A 16092-nucleotide genomic window follows, 5' to 3' on the forward strand; every position below is an offset into this window, starting at 1 on the left:
CTTTTAGGTATTGCATAGCAACATATACTTCTATAATATTATGATGGACTCATCACAATTTATTAATATAGCACCAATACTTAAAAATATTATCTCTGTGCATCTTTTTCTTTCATTGTAGAAAAAGACAGAAATATTGACCTGCAATTGGACGCACATACTAGTACAAGTAAGATAACGGCCCACTTGCCCTTATACACCCAAAATACGTGTTCGATTCAAGTGACTTTCTCCCCTGTATGTGAAGTATTAATACACTTACCAGAAAAGGCAAACAAATTAAATATATAATGAAGACCTTAATGCTATAGCTTCCTAAAGAACAACTTTTGCTTCACTAGTGCATAGAAGGGAAAAAAAAAAAAAAAAACATAAAACACACAAGAAAAATTAAATACATACATTTGAGACAAGTTGCTGAAAAATAACTTGCCAACATATATCCTTGATCAGACATAATAATAATGTGCAAAGCCGTAAACATCAGTGAAGCTTTTTTTTTTTTATAGAATTATTAAAAAGTATCCAAAATATTTCTTTGTAAAAAACAAACAAAAAAACAAACAGTCATATAAAGTCTAAACCTGTAAACATGAAAAAGTTTATAGCAATACAACTTTAAGTGTTTCGAGCAACAGTAACTTGTTTTGTTTGAACTTTTCTTGAGAAGAAAAACTCCTAAAACAAAAACAGTTCAGTCTATAAAAAGTTTTTTTTTCAAAGTTTATATAGACAGTGGCTGCTTTTTGGAAGAACAAGATAAACTTTAAACACCTTAACGTCTAAAAAATATCAAAGATATTGGAGTGCGTGACAAATGAAGTCCAAAATCTTTGCTAAATAGGCACCTTTGCTGCATGGTTTGTCACAATACTGACCAGTTTTGAAATGTAAAAAGATCTTTTACATTTGCTCAAGGACCAACAGAGTGGAGTTATTGCCTCTTTGTACAGGATTTGGCAAGTTCTTGTTCTTTGTTTACAAGGTAGATCCACAAGACAACTTTCATCAGTAGCAGTAATGAGAAAGGAACTGCCCTCACCACCTGAGGACACCTCTGATTTGTTCTTTAGGTTTTCCTCCTACCATGTAAGGAACTTCCACATGACCCAGCCACACACACACCAGACCAGGTATAGTACAAACTTGAAACGTGAAAGGCAGACCAATGAAGTTTTGGAGTATCACATCTGATTCATGAAGCAAGACAGGTGTATGTGTTATTGCTCGAGGCTGGTCAGGTGATTCCCTTTGCAGACTGGAGAAGTTCTCATGTACTAGTTATTGATAGCAATATTCCCTTTCAATCTGGCCCGTCCCGTCTGGATACACGGCAGCTTTGAGTAGTTTTTAAGTAGCTGTTCTATGGCAACGTGTCGTACATGGAGTTCAGAGGTCAGTGCGTCCTTTTCCTGCAAGACGCAACTGAGATCTTCAAACACATCTAAGGCAGACAAATGAAAAGGAATGAAAATTAACACGTACTTTGACAAATCGCAAACTTCCTGCCATTTACATAAAATTTTTAAAAAACATTGCACGTTTCTTTTCTCATTACCGACTGAGAATTTCTCTTGCATTTTCACAAAGAGGATCCAAACTTAATTAATAAGGCTACCTTATGAACAGAGGCTATGAAGCATTATTTTTTTGTGAATATCTGTCGGCTTCATAAAAACGGCTCTTCTTAGTTAAATATTCCACTTAATGCCGGTAAAGCTATTCTAGTTTGTAAAGTGGAATCTAAAAATAAGGCTCTAATACCGTCAAGCTTTACTGTAACCTATACTTATCCAGCAACTCAGATTACTGCACAAAGCATTGTAGTGTTGTGCAGCCCTAGTTGACATATTGATTTAATGCCAAGTAATTCCTTAAAGCAATATTTCAAAAATAAAAAATAAAATAAAAACGGCTACCCTGGTCTTTCACTCACTATATAGTTTATTCACAGACAGACAATGTATACGAGGTTGAAGCCTACCATCTCCAGAGAATATGCCAGTCATTTGATATTGAGACTTACCCTGTATTTGCCGTTGTAGGTGTTCATTTAAACATCCCAGTTCTTCTCTGCTCATCAAACTCACTAGAAGTGGTGGTAAAAATAAATAAATAAATTACTGCTGCCATGACAACCTGAGTTATTCAAAATATAAAACCAAATGGTAACAGAGTGGCACACAGGGACCCAGTCACAATTTACAATATGGTTCATTCAATGGGTTAGTAAAGTACCAACCAATCAGCTCCTCACTGTCATGTTACAGGCTAGATTTGGTAAATGATAGGAGCGGATTGGTTGTGCCTCTCTTTCTCCAAAGCTTGATACATCTCACTTCTGGCATTTGATATAAATATTATTTGGTGGGTTTATTTTCAAAGGTTACAGTCAGGCCTGGCCAACCTGTGGCTCTCCAGCTGTTGTGGCACTACAAATCCCAACATGCCCTGCCACAGTTTGCTATTAGGGAAAGCAAAAATTGGGCATGCTGGGGTGTGTAATTTCACAACAACTGGAGGGAACCAGGTTGGCCAGGCCTGGTTAAAAGTGTATACATCAACCACACACAGAGGGATCAGCCATTTTGTAAACTGACTAAATATGAAAGACTATCAACTCACTAGGGACAACTGAGATCACCAATACTGTATTCTTATGGTCATTGGCTCAGTCCACAAAATGTCTATCTCTACTATTGGTAGACTATGGGTACATGTTAAAAGTTAGGGAACCAGAACAGGCAAGTTTGTTATGAAATTCCCTTAATCAAATACACAGTCAAGAGGACCAGTTCACGTTCAAGTTACAACTTGAAAGTCTGTTACCACCAATGACCGTTGTAGAGGTTGGGGAGCCACACCAACTCCCTGTGAGTCAGTTTGGGATGCCAGTTGGTGGCAGTAGGTGTGGCTCCCCTATTTGAAATTTGGACTGCGCTGCTGCACCCCCTCTGGAGCCGCCACTGGTTACCACCATGTTAACAGGTAATGAGCAGAGAATGCACACTGCGAGGCAGGACTGGTCTTCCCATCAAGTGAATCACGTATCACTGGTGACTTGTGAGGGCTCCTCCCAATGTCTGAGCCATTTGATCTCCCACAAAGTCTCAGCGCATGACTGTATTACAGAGTAGGTTCATTTCTCCAACAGGACAGGTAGGTCCGGAAGGTACAGTAAAAACTGCCAGGTTAAATAAATTTGGTAACTTTAGATACACAGATGCAATTTAGATACCAGAGCAACAACTTAGATAATTGTTACGGGTGCATGATTACACTTTTCCTGACAGGATTCCGTCCTAACCATGACATTCTGCTCCATTACACTGGGGTTTAAATTGGTATTCCATACCGGTGCAGAACGGATTTCCTCTGTCCGACCACCCGGGTCTGTGACCGCCAACATCACTGCTGATTTTGCACCCCAGAATGCTGTGCAAATGGCTCTTTGGAGTGCATGCCCTATTACAAAAGAGCACAGAGGGGAACTTCAGCTCTCCCCTGAGCACTATTAGTGTTATTCCTGCAGTAACCCGTGAAACCCTCCTCCCTGCATGACCGGGACAGAAGTTAGTGCCACTGAAGGGGCAACTTTAGCTACAAGAAGGACAGAAGGCCTTTGGGGTTTGGGTTTTCTATAGACAATGGCAGTTTATTGCAACAAGGGGGGAGGGGAATAATTATTTATCTGCACCTATGGACATAGGTTGAGAGGTAATGATGCCTCTGGATGATCTATTGCCACCGTGTGGAGAAGGGGGGAGGTGAAACAGAGAGGTATTGTTACTAGGGAGCATCTGGACACTGGTATGCTAGGACTTTATTTTAAGTTTAAATATGTTTGGGACCTCCTATAATGAAAGGAAACCAAAATTTAGCCTACATTTTTTTACGTTTTTTGGGGAGAAAAAAAAAAAAAAAAAGGCACTAGCTAAATATTTCAGACAACAAAAGGTCTCCAATTGTAACAGCAATCAATTATTTAAAACAGAGCTGTTACCCAGCCATTGCATTGATTAATGCCCTTTCCTAGATGGCATACAATATCCTATTTAACACGCATAAATTAAACAGTAATGTACTATTTATTACAGTCTTAACTTTCAGCCAATCGTCTGTGTACCTACTCAGTCACTGTCTATTTGTCTTACTGTCAATCATGAGGAAGCATTTTGACAAAGCAAACATCTTAAGGCGGTTAATGAAGGCTGTAAGGCATCACAGCAGATGTGACCTTGGGATGTCCTCAGCACTAAGTTTGTGCAGCATTGGGGGAATACTACAGAGGGAGACTGCATAGCTACAGTGACTGTATATTACAGGCATTTAAACTGAGCTGTGCACTTTGTAATACACTTATTACTCCATGAGAACAACACTGCTATAGGAGTAATAAAATACACACACTAACAACATACCTTCCTCCTTACTGTAATGCTGGTGATTTCTCTGAACATTAGCTTCAGACTGAAGGTTTGAGATACCTGCTTCATGTTCTTTGCATCCATTAGGCCACAAATGGCTACGGCAAAATGCGTTGTTAGCGTTCTCTAGCACACTCATGTTGAAATCTCTGGCGTCGCCTTGATCTAAGATTCCTTGTCCACATGCGGATATGCCGCAAGCTCCGGCATTCAGCCACTTCTCAGAGTATTTGGGAACCTGCAGATCATTCTGGGGATGCAGACTTCGGTCATTTAGATGTCTGAATTTATAAAGCTTGTGCTGAGAGGGTTTGGAACAGTCTGAATCAGAGTATAAATCTTTATTTTGTGCATATTGAACAATCCAGTTTATTTTTTTAGTTAAAACAGTTTTGACTTCCTCATAGGGACTCTTGGCTAACTTAGACCGAGGACAGTCCTGGTTTGCAATTTGGTGATATTTCTCAAAACAATCCTTGTGCCCTCGCAAAGATCTGGTGTGCAGAAGATCTGACCTTGCGATGCCTAAAACACAGAAATGAGCAAAATAATTAAGAGCTCAAAAGCGTAATCAAAATCATTTCTGGTTTCCTCATTCACCAGTGTAACAAAGAAATAACAAAAAAAACCCCACATCATTAGCATTTGCTAGGCATGTTATTTCTGTAACGACGCGCGTGCGCATTGCGGCGGCCGCCGCGCTGGTGCAGAACCGACCCGTTCGCACTGCTGAGACAACCAGCAGCGAGCGAATGGGTCGGAATGACCCCCCATGTGCACTGCAGGGGGGGGGGGGTGATATAGCATGTGCAGAGAGAGTTAGATTCGGGCGGGTTATATTGTTTCTGTGCAGGGTAAATACTGGCTGCGCTATTTTGACACCGCAATTTAGATTTCAGTTTGAACATACCCCACCCAAATCTAACTCTGCACATGTTACATCTGCCCCCCCCCCCCCGCAGTGCACATGGTATTGCCCAACTGCTAACAAATTTGCTGCTGCGATCAACACTGCATTAGGCCCATAGTGTACAGAGAAAGTACCAGCCAATCGGCTCCTAACTGACATGCTGCAAGCCGATTGGTTGGTACTTTATATCCATCCATACCATGGTAACCCCAATAATTTAAACCAAGATATACCTGTGCATTTGGGAGTTTATGGGTCTTTTGATTTTTTCGGAATAAGAAACATAAGAATGAGGTAGAATAGTGTAGACACAAACACCAGGACATTAAACTGCGTTAACAGTGAATAAACCATTGATCAGTTGATCCAGACCATGGGCCTAATTCAGACCTGATCGTAGCAGCAACTTTGTTAGCAGAAGGGCAAAACCCTGGGGGTCATTCAGAGTTGATCGCTCGCTAGCAGTTTTTAGCAGCTGTGCAAACGCTAAGCCGCCGCCCTCTGGGAGTGTATTTTAGCTTAGCAGAAGTGCGAACGGTTGTATCGCAGAGAGGCTACAAAAAATTTGTGTGTAGTATCAGAGTAGCTCAAAACCTACTCAGCGCTTGCGATCACTTCAGACTATTCAGTTCCGGATTTGATGTCAAACACCCGCCCAGCCACGCCTGCGTTTTTCCACACACTCCCTGAAAATGGTCCGTTGCCACCCAAAAACACCCACTTCATGTCAATCACACTGTGGCAACCAGTGCGACTGAAATGCATTGCTAGAGCCTGTGCAAAACTACATCGTTCATTGTGCCCGTACGTCGCGCGTGCGTATTGCGCCGCATACGCAGAACTGCAGTTTTTTAGCCTGATCGCTGCGCTGCGAACAAATGTAGCTAGCGATCAACTCGGAATGAACACCCATCTGCACTGCAGGGGGGGGCGGTAGATATAACATGTGCAGAGAGAGTTAGATTTGGGTGGGGTGTGTTGAAACTGAAATCAAAACTGCAGTGTAAGAATAAAGCAGCCAGTATTTACCCTGCACAGAAACTTGTAACCCACCTAACTCTTTCTGCACATGTTATATCTGCCCCCCCCCCCCCCCCCCCCCCTGCACATGGTATTGCCCATATGCTAACAAATTTGCTGCTACAATCAGGTCTGTATTAGGCCCCATATTGGCTGGCTGATGCAGACTTAATGCATGCCCGTTTGCAGAGCGTACCTTGCACAACTTTGCAGCACACATGCCGCCCCTAAGTACGGGTGATGAAAAGTTGTGCATATTTCACACACGTGTAGCCGACTTGTATACAACTCTGTACCCGCGCCCAGGCCGATATTTGCGAACGTGACATGAGCCCAGCCTGCGGAAACCATTGCTGAATAAAATGTAAGATGTTTTATTTATTACAGAATCCAAACACCAATCCACTGCATACAGGGGAGAGGTATCAGTCTTCTAAAGAGTGCAGAAGTTACCCACCAGCTTCTAGCTAGCATCTATCAATTGCATTCTGTAATATGATAGGTAGGAACTGGTTGCTATGAGCCATTTCACTATTAAGAAAGCTTTATACATCTCCAATTATGAGGTAGATTTACTTAAAGTTTCTTATATAGCACACATACCTCCCAACATGACCCTCTCCAGGAGGGATAGAATGCTCTGCTCCTGAACTTCCCTCTTAATGAATGATTGCCAGCACCTGTGCTGAAACACATTTATTATCCATTAACCTGTTCAACACAGGTGCTGGTAATCACAGATGATGGGAAAAGTCCAGGAGCAGAGCACGGTGTCCCTCCTGGAGAGGGTCATGTTGGGAGGTATGAGCACAGCATATTCCGTTGCACTTTACAATTGGAAACAACAGTGCTAAAACAACACTGGGTAATAACCAGTCATAAATAGGGGTAGGAGGGCCCCGATCGCAGGCTTATGATCTATGGGGAAATAGGGATTGATACACAGGGGTAGGTGTTATCTATTGCATAATGGTCCACCAGATTACAAAGGTTCTTGATGGGCTGTATGATATAATCACACAGTGATGTTGGCCTGGGGTCAGGAGGAGGATGGGAAATTATGTAACTAGAGTAGGCACAGTCTGACACATCAGACTATGGATCGGTCTAACTGGCAATTCCTGAAGCAATTAACACCATGCTACCGACCATGAAATTAGGCAATTAATAACTAAAAGACAGAATGTAAATACTACTACTACTACAGCCTCAGACTATACCACAATATCACACAAATAAATGGCACATGTATTACTAGCTGAATAACCAAGCAGTCACGTGGGATATGTCCTGGTCACACATATACATCCAACGGCAGCACAATGATCAAGTGCGTTTACTGTGTGTATCCTCTTGCTAAACAGCCCTTGAAGTCACGCCTTGCCATGGCAGGATTCTGGAGTGCCCAGCGTCTTTTTCTGCAAAAAAGCATCCTAGACGCAAAGTAATGTAATAGAACACACAAGTAGCTTTTGCCGATTAAAATGATTAAAATGATATGCAGCATGCCTATATTGTGCAGCTCTATCTGCATCCGAAATGCCATGTTAGTGTTTTCCGTGAAAACACTGTAGCATAGAATTTTGTATGCAAATACAGTCGCAGTCACACACAGAATATAGGCATGCTACATATCATTTTAATCCGCAGAAGCTGCTTGTGCATCCTATTACATTACTTTGCGTCTAAGACGCATTTTCACAGAAAATGCAAGAGAGATGCTCTGCGCTACCAAGTCATAAGGCACTCACGTGTTGTGTAACGCGACTTGTAGCGCACGAAGCAAAGATGTAAGAGGACACATCTGTACTTGTGGTTCTGCTAGCAGGAAAACCATATGCATTATCAGATAGCAGTCATCTGCTGAGTGCACTTACTGGCAAACTCGAGATCTGAGAAGGTTTGATCAGATCAGCATCCTGCCAACTTTAGCAATTAGTTCAGTTTATTAATAGCGCTTCTGGTTTGTGGGTGTTCAACACTTTACCATTATAGATCTTGTATATATATATATAGGTTTTACATTTCACACTGTGACGAATCTGGTAACGCAGGTACCGCAATTTAACTTCAATGAACTGAAACTACATGAGAGGCTGATGCGATCTTCCATATTTACCATTACACAGTGCTTTTATGCCCTATAAAATCTTGTCCGACAGTTCTACCTCTTTAAATGCCAAAAATCTTACCTGGACATCTGGAGTCATACTGCTCAAATTCCTAATCAACAACCTTGATTAATTTTATATATGGGAAACTTCAAATTTAGGCTCTGGTGAAAGAGTATCTTATTCTTCAGGAAGGTTATAAGCTAAAATGTTTACCCACCCCCCCCCACCCCTCTCTCTCCGTGAATCACCACTTGCAAACAAAAAGCGTTGCGTTTGGGACTTAAGACTCTCAAATATTCACATTTTTTTTTAAAGAGTTTCCTCTTAACAAGTGGTGTTCAAAAAGCAGGTAGGACTGCAGAAATGAGATAGGATATAGGATTGATTTAATTTCATGCTTATTAGCTGATTTTGCAAAAGAGCTCAAATTCTTGACAGCAGGGACGGAGGACATGAAACGTCTGACAAGGAGGAATAGAAAGTAAAATTAGGTCACTCAAGCATCCAGAATGAATACTACGGTGTATCCAAATTGTAGCCCAAATACATTTTAACATTGTTGTATTTTCTAGGTAGGTAACATTCGTACTCAAGACACTGGAGTGACATTTTTTTTTTTTTTTTGTAGCTATATAAAAAGAAAACTTTTCCCAATTGTTTTAAATACTGCAGGAGGGGTGGATGTACAGTAAGGCAGTATATTTAAGTCACCCGATCACGGAAGACTCCTTTAATGCTGTAATTGGGTCGATATATTCAAAGGATGGATCTAGTTTCTGAGATACGGATTAAATGTAAAGTGTTACCCAGATATAAGCCTTAACACTGTGGAACTGTACTTTTTAAATAGACAAACAGCTGGCAGATTCCTGACTAAACCAGTCAGCTGGGATATACACTTATGTGCTAAATTGGAAAGAGAAGGAGGGATGGAGAGGGAAAAAAAAAAAAAGGAAGCAATTTCTCCTCTGTGTTTGGAGTTAAGCCGCGGGCATGAAATGTGCATCTTCAGCTCAGAGCATATTGCTAAAATATTATACCAGGGGCTCACGCAATCCTTATGTGGGCAATGGACGAGGGCTGCAGAGCAGCCGACAGCTCGCCCGCCTTCGCCCCCCAGCTGAACAGCACCTAAAAGGGACACATCCAAAACTTTACATATGCCCCTCGCTATACTATACAGGACCACACAAAGACTGACGGCTTGTTATTGGAAACGTTTCAGCCTCTATTTACGTACAGTAAAAATGAAATATCAGTCATGCTTCTTAATGTACAGTAATCCTAAAGATATATTGCAAAGTGCTACAGAGTATTCTCCTGCTACATAAAAGGGGAGAGAGAGAGAGAGAGAGAGAGAGAGAGAGAGAGAGAGAGAGAGAGAGAGAGAGTGACACGCACGTATATATATATATATATATATATATATATATATATATATGTTACACATATATATATTTATTTTACACATACACAACTTTTTTTTGAGAAATATACTTCTAAGGACAGTTTATGAACTATGAAGACAAAAAAAAAAAAAAATTTGAAAAACAAAATCTTAATATTTCTATCTGTCCGTTCCAGCATCACGCAAAAACTACGGGATGAATTTGGATGGCGTTTTTTCACTATTGTATAGCTCAGTGACCTGGAAAGAAACAGAGGTTGGTATGATCTCGATGTGACATCAGGGAGAGGAGCAGTGGCGTAACTAGAAATTTTTCTCCCCCAAGCCAAAAAATTCTTCGGCGCCCCCCTAACCCCATACCCCCCATAATTGGCACTAGTAAAGGGAGAAATATGCGCGCGCCGCCAAAAAGGGGTGTGGCTTCATTGGAATGGGCGTGGCTTCGCGTAAAGGGGCGTGGCATTGCAGGAAGAGACTACCTTATACCCCAGTTTTGCAACCTGCATGCCCAGACGTTAGCCACCACAGGAAAGAAAAATAATCCTGATTCATGCCCCTTACATTATTTGTCATTTTTCCTCCTTATAGTAATGCCCAGTATACATTATTCCACATACTGCAATGGCCTTAGCTATTAGGCCACACACAACAATGCACATGACACAATATGCACACACTGTAATGCCCCCGACACATTATGCCACACACCGTAATGCCCCCGACACATTATGCCACACACCGTAATGCCCCCGACACATTATGACAGGAATCACAATGCCCGTTATACATTATGCTACACACCGTATCTGTGACACAGTATGACACATACCGCAATGCCCGTTATACATTATGCCACACCGCAATGACCCCGAGACATTATACCACAATGCCCGTGATATAGTATACAACACACCGTAATGCCTGACACATTATGACACACACCGCAATGTCCGTGATACATTATGCCACACACCGTAATGCCCATTACACATTAAGTTCTACAGTAAGGCTTCTAATTACTTTTAAATTACCTGCTCGTTGCCAGGGGTTTCATGCTCTTTGTTCCATGCACGGTGCCAGGGGTTTTCATGCTCAGGGTGTCATGCTCGTTGCCAGGGGTTTCATGCACTGGGTGTCATGCTCGTTGCCAGGGGTTTCATGCACTGGGTGTCATGCTCGTTGCTAGGGGGTAGTGCTTGTTGCTAGGGCTGTGCTCCCAGTGCCACATATTCCCCCACAGTGCCAGGTATATGCCCACAGTGCCAGGTATTCCCCCACAGTGCCACATATGCCCCCTCAGTGCCTGCTCCCCCCAGTGCCAGATATTCCCCCACATATTCCCCCACAGTGCCAGGTATATGCCCCCAGTGCCAGATAGTCCCCCACAGTGCCAGGTATATGCCCCCAGTGCCAGATAGTCCCCCACAGTGCCAGGTATATGCCCCCAGTGCCAGATAGTCCCCCACAGTGCCAGGTATATGCCCCCAGTGCCAGATAGTCCCCCACAGTGCCAGGTATATGCCCCCAGTGCCAGATAGTCCCCCACAGTGCCAGGTATATGCCCCCAGTGCCAGATAGTCCCCCACAGTGCCAGGTATATGCCCCCAGTGCCAGATAGTCCCCCACAGTGCCAGGTATATGCCCCCAGTGCCAGATATTCCCCCACAGTGCCAGGTATATGCCCCCAGTGCCAGATAGTCCCCCATAGTGCCAGGTATATGCCCCCAGTGCCAGATATTCCCTCACAGTGCCAGGTATATGCCCCCAGTGCCAGATAGTCCCCCACAGTGCCAGGTATATGCCCCAAGTGCCAGATAGTCCCCCACAGTGCCTGCTCCCCTCCCCCTCCTTTGTGTTGGAGGGACACGGAGCGCACAGCGCGCGTCCCCGTGTCTCTCCTGGCTTTCCGGCTGTCTAATAAAGGAAGTGCCGGTTCGTGAGCCAATCAGAGCTCACGAACGGCACTTCCTGTATTAGACAGCCGGAGAGCCAGGGAGGGACACAGGGGGGCGTGCGCTGTGCGCTCCGTGTCCCTCCTTACAGCGGCGGAGGGAAGGAGCAGGGGCGTATCTACCCATTGGCCGGGATGGCACTCGCCAGGGGCGCCAGCCAAGGAGGGGCGCCGCCCAGCGGTGCCATCCGAGGCCATGGGGTAGATTCACTTTGCAGAGGCTGCGGGATCACCTGTCTGCCGCCGCGCACGCCCCCCCCCCCCCCCCTTCCGCTCCCCAACCTCTCCTCACCCGCAGTGAAGTTAGTGACAACAGCAGCAGCAGCCCCTGTTCTTGATGCTGGTGTCCGGCACTTGCACTGCACTACAATCAAGAACATGTGTAGAAACTACAGCTCCCAGCAGCCCTTCGTGCTGAGAGCTCCCGGCTGCAAAGGCTGCTGGGAGCTGTAGTTTTTGCAGAGCTTTTTGATTGTAGTGCGGTGCAGTGTTGGACGTACACCGGCATCAGGAACAGTGGATGCCGCCGCTGCTGCCTGCTGTGCAGCACTGTAGGTGAGCAACTGCCTGGAGGGGAGTGGGGGAAGACAGGAGAGAAAAAATAATAAAAAACAACAAATGTGTATGTGTGTATGTATGTATGTATGTATGTATGTATGTATACACACACACACGTGTGTATTATATATATATATATATATATATATATATGTGTGTGTATATGTGTGTATGTGTGTGATAGATATATATATACATACATACATACATACATACATACAGTGGTCGAAGTGGGGTGGTATACGGCGGTATGGTATACCGCCACTTCTTCCACTGACCCGGAAATTAAAGTGCAGCAGGAGGCGAGGGAAGTGGCCATCCTGCTGCACATGGTACTCCCGTCCCTGCTCGGTGGCTGTGTAGAGCGCTGTACTAGCTCACCTCCGCCCACCGCTCACCGCCACCAGCCGCCACCTGCAACAAATGGCGGTCAGAGGGACTTCACCACCGCTGCCCATGGGTGCCTCCGCCGACCACAGTCAGGTAATGGTCCCCTGCTGTCACCCTCTCTCCCTGTTGTCCCTGTCCCTGCTGTCACTCTCTCCCTGCTGTCACTGTCGTCACTCTCCCTGCTGTCACTGTCGTCACTCTCACTCTCCCTGCTGTCATTGTCGTCACTCTCTCTCTCCCTGCTGTCACTCTCTCTCCCTGTCATCACTCTCTCTCTCCCTGTTGTCACTCTCTCTACCTGTCCCTGCTGTCACTCTGGCTGTCCCTGCTGTCACAATTTCAGCTCATTCAGTGGGCTATAATGTGAATTTCGGCTCGTACCGTGTGCTATAATGTGAATTTCAACTCGTACCGTGTGCTATAAGGTGAAAGGGGCACCAGTACTAGATAGTATAAGGGGTTCTACTACACTGGACATGTCCCCTTTTGGGTGACGCGTCCTTAACTTTTCCATACCCCCACTTCAAAATTTCCACTTTGACCACTGTGTATAATATAATATAATATAATATAATATATGTCCAAGTGGTCGGCACTCCTGATTAAATGAATATAATACCTGGTGCCTTCTCTTGCAGAGTTATCCACTGTATAAACACATAAAATTGAGCGGCACTCTCAGGACTTTAACAAAGAACGGGTCCTCAGCCCATCATAAGTTTGCAACGTTTCGGTAATTTTATTTCAACCGTGCCTGACGACGGTTGAAATAAAATTACCGAAACGTTGCAAACTTATGATGGGCTGAGGACCCGTTCTTTGTTAAAGTCCTGAGAGTGCCGCTCAATTTTATGTGTATGTGTATATATATATATATATATATATATATATATATATATATATATTTTATATATATATATATATATATATATATATATATATATATATATGTAGAAAAAATTTTTTTTTTTTTGTGTGGATGTTCTGCACTCAGCGAAAATACGATTAGCTGCCGGTGCCAGGGTGCCCTCCTTGCATACCAGTCTTGTACCATGAATACCCCCACTGTGGGCTGGTTACCACATGAAAAAATCTTGCCTTTTGTATTGTATTTTATCATGTGGTAACCAGCCCACAGTGTGGGTATTCATGGTACGAGACTTACTAATACTGTTGGCCTATCCTGAAATATTGTAATATTGCTTTTATAATAATAAATATAATTTGCACTATGAGTGCATTTTCCTTTCATCTTTGTCTTTAGAAATATATATCTGACGACAGTAAGTATTGCGTGGCTGCGCCCCTATTTCAAATATGTGTGTGTGTGTGTGTGTGGGGGGGGGGGGGGGGCGCCAGTCCCCTACTTTGCCAGGGGTGCTCAGACCCCTAGATACACCCCTGGGAAGGAGACCTGCAGATTGACATGCGGATGCTCGTCCGCATGTCAATCTGTTCTAAGTCAGTGGCGCCCCCGCAGCCCCTCGCCCCCAAGCCACCGCGAGGGCTGCGGGGGCAGTAGTTACGCCACTGGAGAGGAGCAATAAAGGAAAAACCAGACTCTGGACACTCGGCGCATGCAGTGTGCGGGCTCCTCAAGTTCAAAATGACTATTATAATATACACATATTACACACCCTGAAAAAAAGCTCTGGGTGCAGATATCAGGACCAGCTGCTTCTCCCATGGGCAGCTTTATGTGTCTTGCTCAGTAGTTAGTAGCCCCAAGCATCTTTTTGTGTTAATCCTTGAAGGAAAAACTTCAAATGTTTTTACAAAGAAATGTTGTGATCAATGTGTACAATATCAAATATACAATCACAATATTAGATGGCACTACCGTCTTTGCAAAATTAATTCCGTTGAGCAATAACAGACATCAACACGAGTGAAGCCGCGGGCAAACGCTAATGTATCTCTCTCTATATATATCATTATATGGTTACTGTATTTCTGGACTGGCACTTTACAGTAGGTCATTAGATATTACAGTGAATTCTATTTAATATTTTCTATTGTTAAACAGTTTATGATATATATAACACTAGCTGTGATTGGTATAATTGTTTTTATATTCTGGAAGGATATTGATTATGGTACCGATGATCTTGAGCAATGCTGTGCATTTTTTTTCTTTAAAATAAAAATAAAATTAGGGTTCATTACTGGATAATGGCCCTGCAGGTTATACACTGCCTCATGTGAAAATAAGACATGGCCCCTCTGCTGGAACCAAAACCATTCCAAGGGCCAAACTGTATTGCTTATGCAGTAGCGCACACAGGGGTGGGTTTCTGGTTGCACAGAAACCCCCCAGATGGACTGAATTTGCTTTTTAGAAACAAAGACAGCTGTGTCTCCGTCTCAAGAAAAGCCGCGACTACGTTCGCAGCTGCAGGGAGCCCTTGCAAGAAAAGTCTACCTACAGCATCTTTCAGCGAGTGGGAGCTGCTGCTCATACACCTGCATCTCCATTTCTCCGCTGCTGCTCAGTGTGCCCGTATGTATTGCAGCATGCGGCTCCTACACGGTGACTGACTGCACACCGACTGCCTGTCCGTGCGGTCCGCTCTTCCAGGGGTTTTGGGCCAACTCTCTCTGCCTGCCTCTAGTAGTACCCCTCTAAACTCCATGTTTGTAATGCGCGGTGTTAGTACATCTGACCCGGGTCTGGGACTCAGGGTTAACAAAAAGGTCGACACACTTTAGGTCGACGCCAATTGGTCGACACACCTAAGGTCGACATGGACAAAAGGTCGACAGGAACAAGGTCGACATGGAAAAAGGTCGACATGAGTTTATGTTTTTTTTGTGTCATTTTCTTCGTAGAGTGACCGGGAACCCCAATTAGTGCACCGCGTCCGCTCGCCATGCTTCGGGCATGGTGCCTTCGCTCCGCTACAGCTTCGCTCGGCACAGATTACCGTTCCAATCGTAGTCCACGTGGATCGTTAAGTATGAAAAGGTTCAAAAAAAGAAAAAAAATCGTGAAAAACTCATGTCGACCTTTTTCCATGTCGACCTTGTTCCTGTCGACCTTTTGTCCATGTCAACCTAAGGTGTGTCGACCAATTGGCATTGATCTAAGGTGTGTCGACCTTTTTGTCGTCGACCTGGAGTCCGGATACCATCTGACCCAGCTACAGCACCAGCATGAGGCATAACGTCACGGGATCACATATGTAAGTGTTCTTATGTGTTTATGTGTGTGTCTATAGGTGTTTATGTGTTTGTTTGTGTATATGTGTTCGTGTGTACACTGTATGTAGGTATGTTTGTATACTGTATGTGTGCATATGTTGGTGTTCTATATA

General features: G+C 43.8%; 1 protein-coding gene across 5 annotated transcripts in view; it reads right to left on the reverse strand.

The window, feature by feature from the left end:
• Positions 1 to 1169: 1169 nt before the first annotated feature.
• Positions 1170 to 16092, reverse strand: part of C2H21orf91 (chromosome 2 C21orf91 homolog) — a 43289-nt gene continuing 28366 nt past the window's right edge. For all 5 annotated transcript variants that reach the window (XM_063956361.1, XM_063956364.1, XM_063956365.1 and 2 more), the window contains 3 exons: positions 4422 to 4952; positions 2027 to 2089; positions 1170 to 1444 (listed from right to left, as the gene is read on the reverse strand). In XM_063956361.1, coding sequence (XP_063812431.1) covers positions 1278 to 1444; positions 2027 to 2089; positions 4422 to 4952 — 761 coding nt within the window. In that variant the 3' untranslated portion in view covers positions 1170 to 1277. The remainder of the gene's footprint in view (positions 1445 to 2026; positions 2090 to 4421; positions 4953 to 16092) is intronic.

Source organism: Pseudophryne corroboree, chromosome 2 (assembly GCF_028390025.1).
Source record: "Pseudophryne corroboree isolate aPseCor3 chromosome 2, aPseCor3.hap2, whole genome shotgun sequence".
Classification (NCBI taxonomy): domain Eukaryota; kingdom Metazoa; phylum Chordata; class Amphibia; order Anura; family Myobatrachidae; genus Pseudophryne; species Pseudophryne corroboree.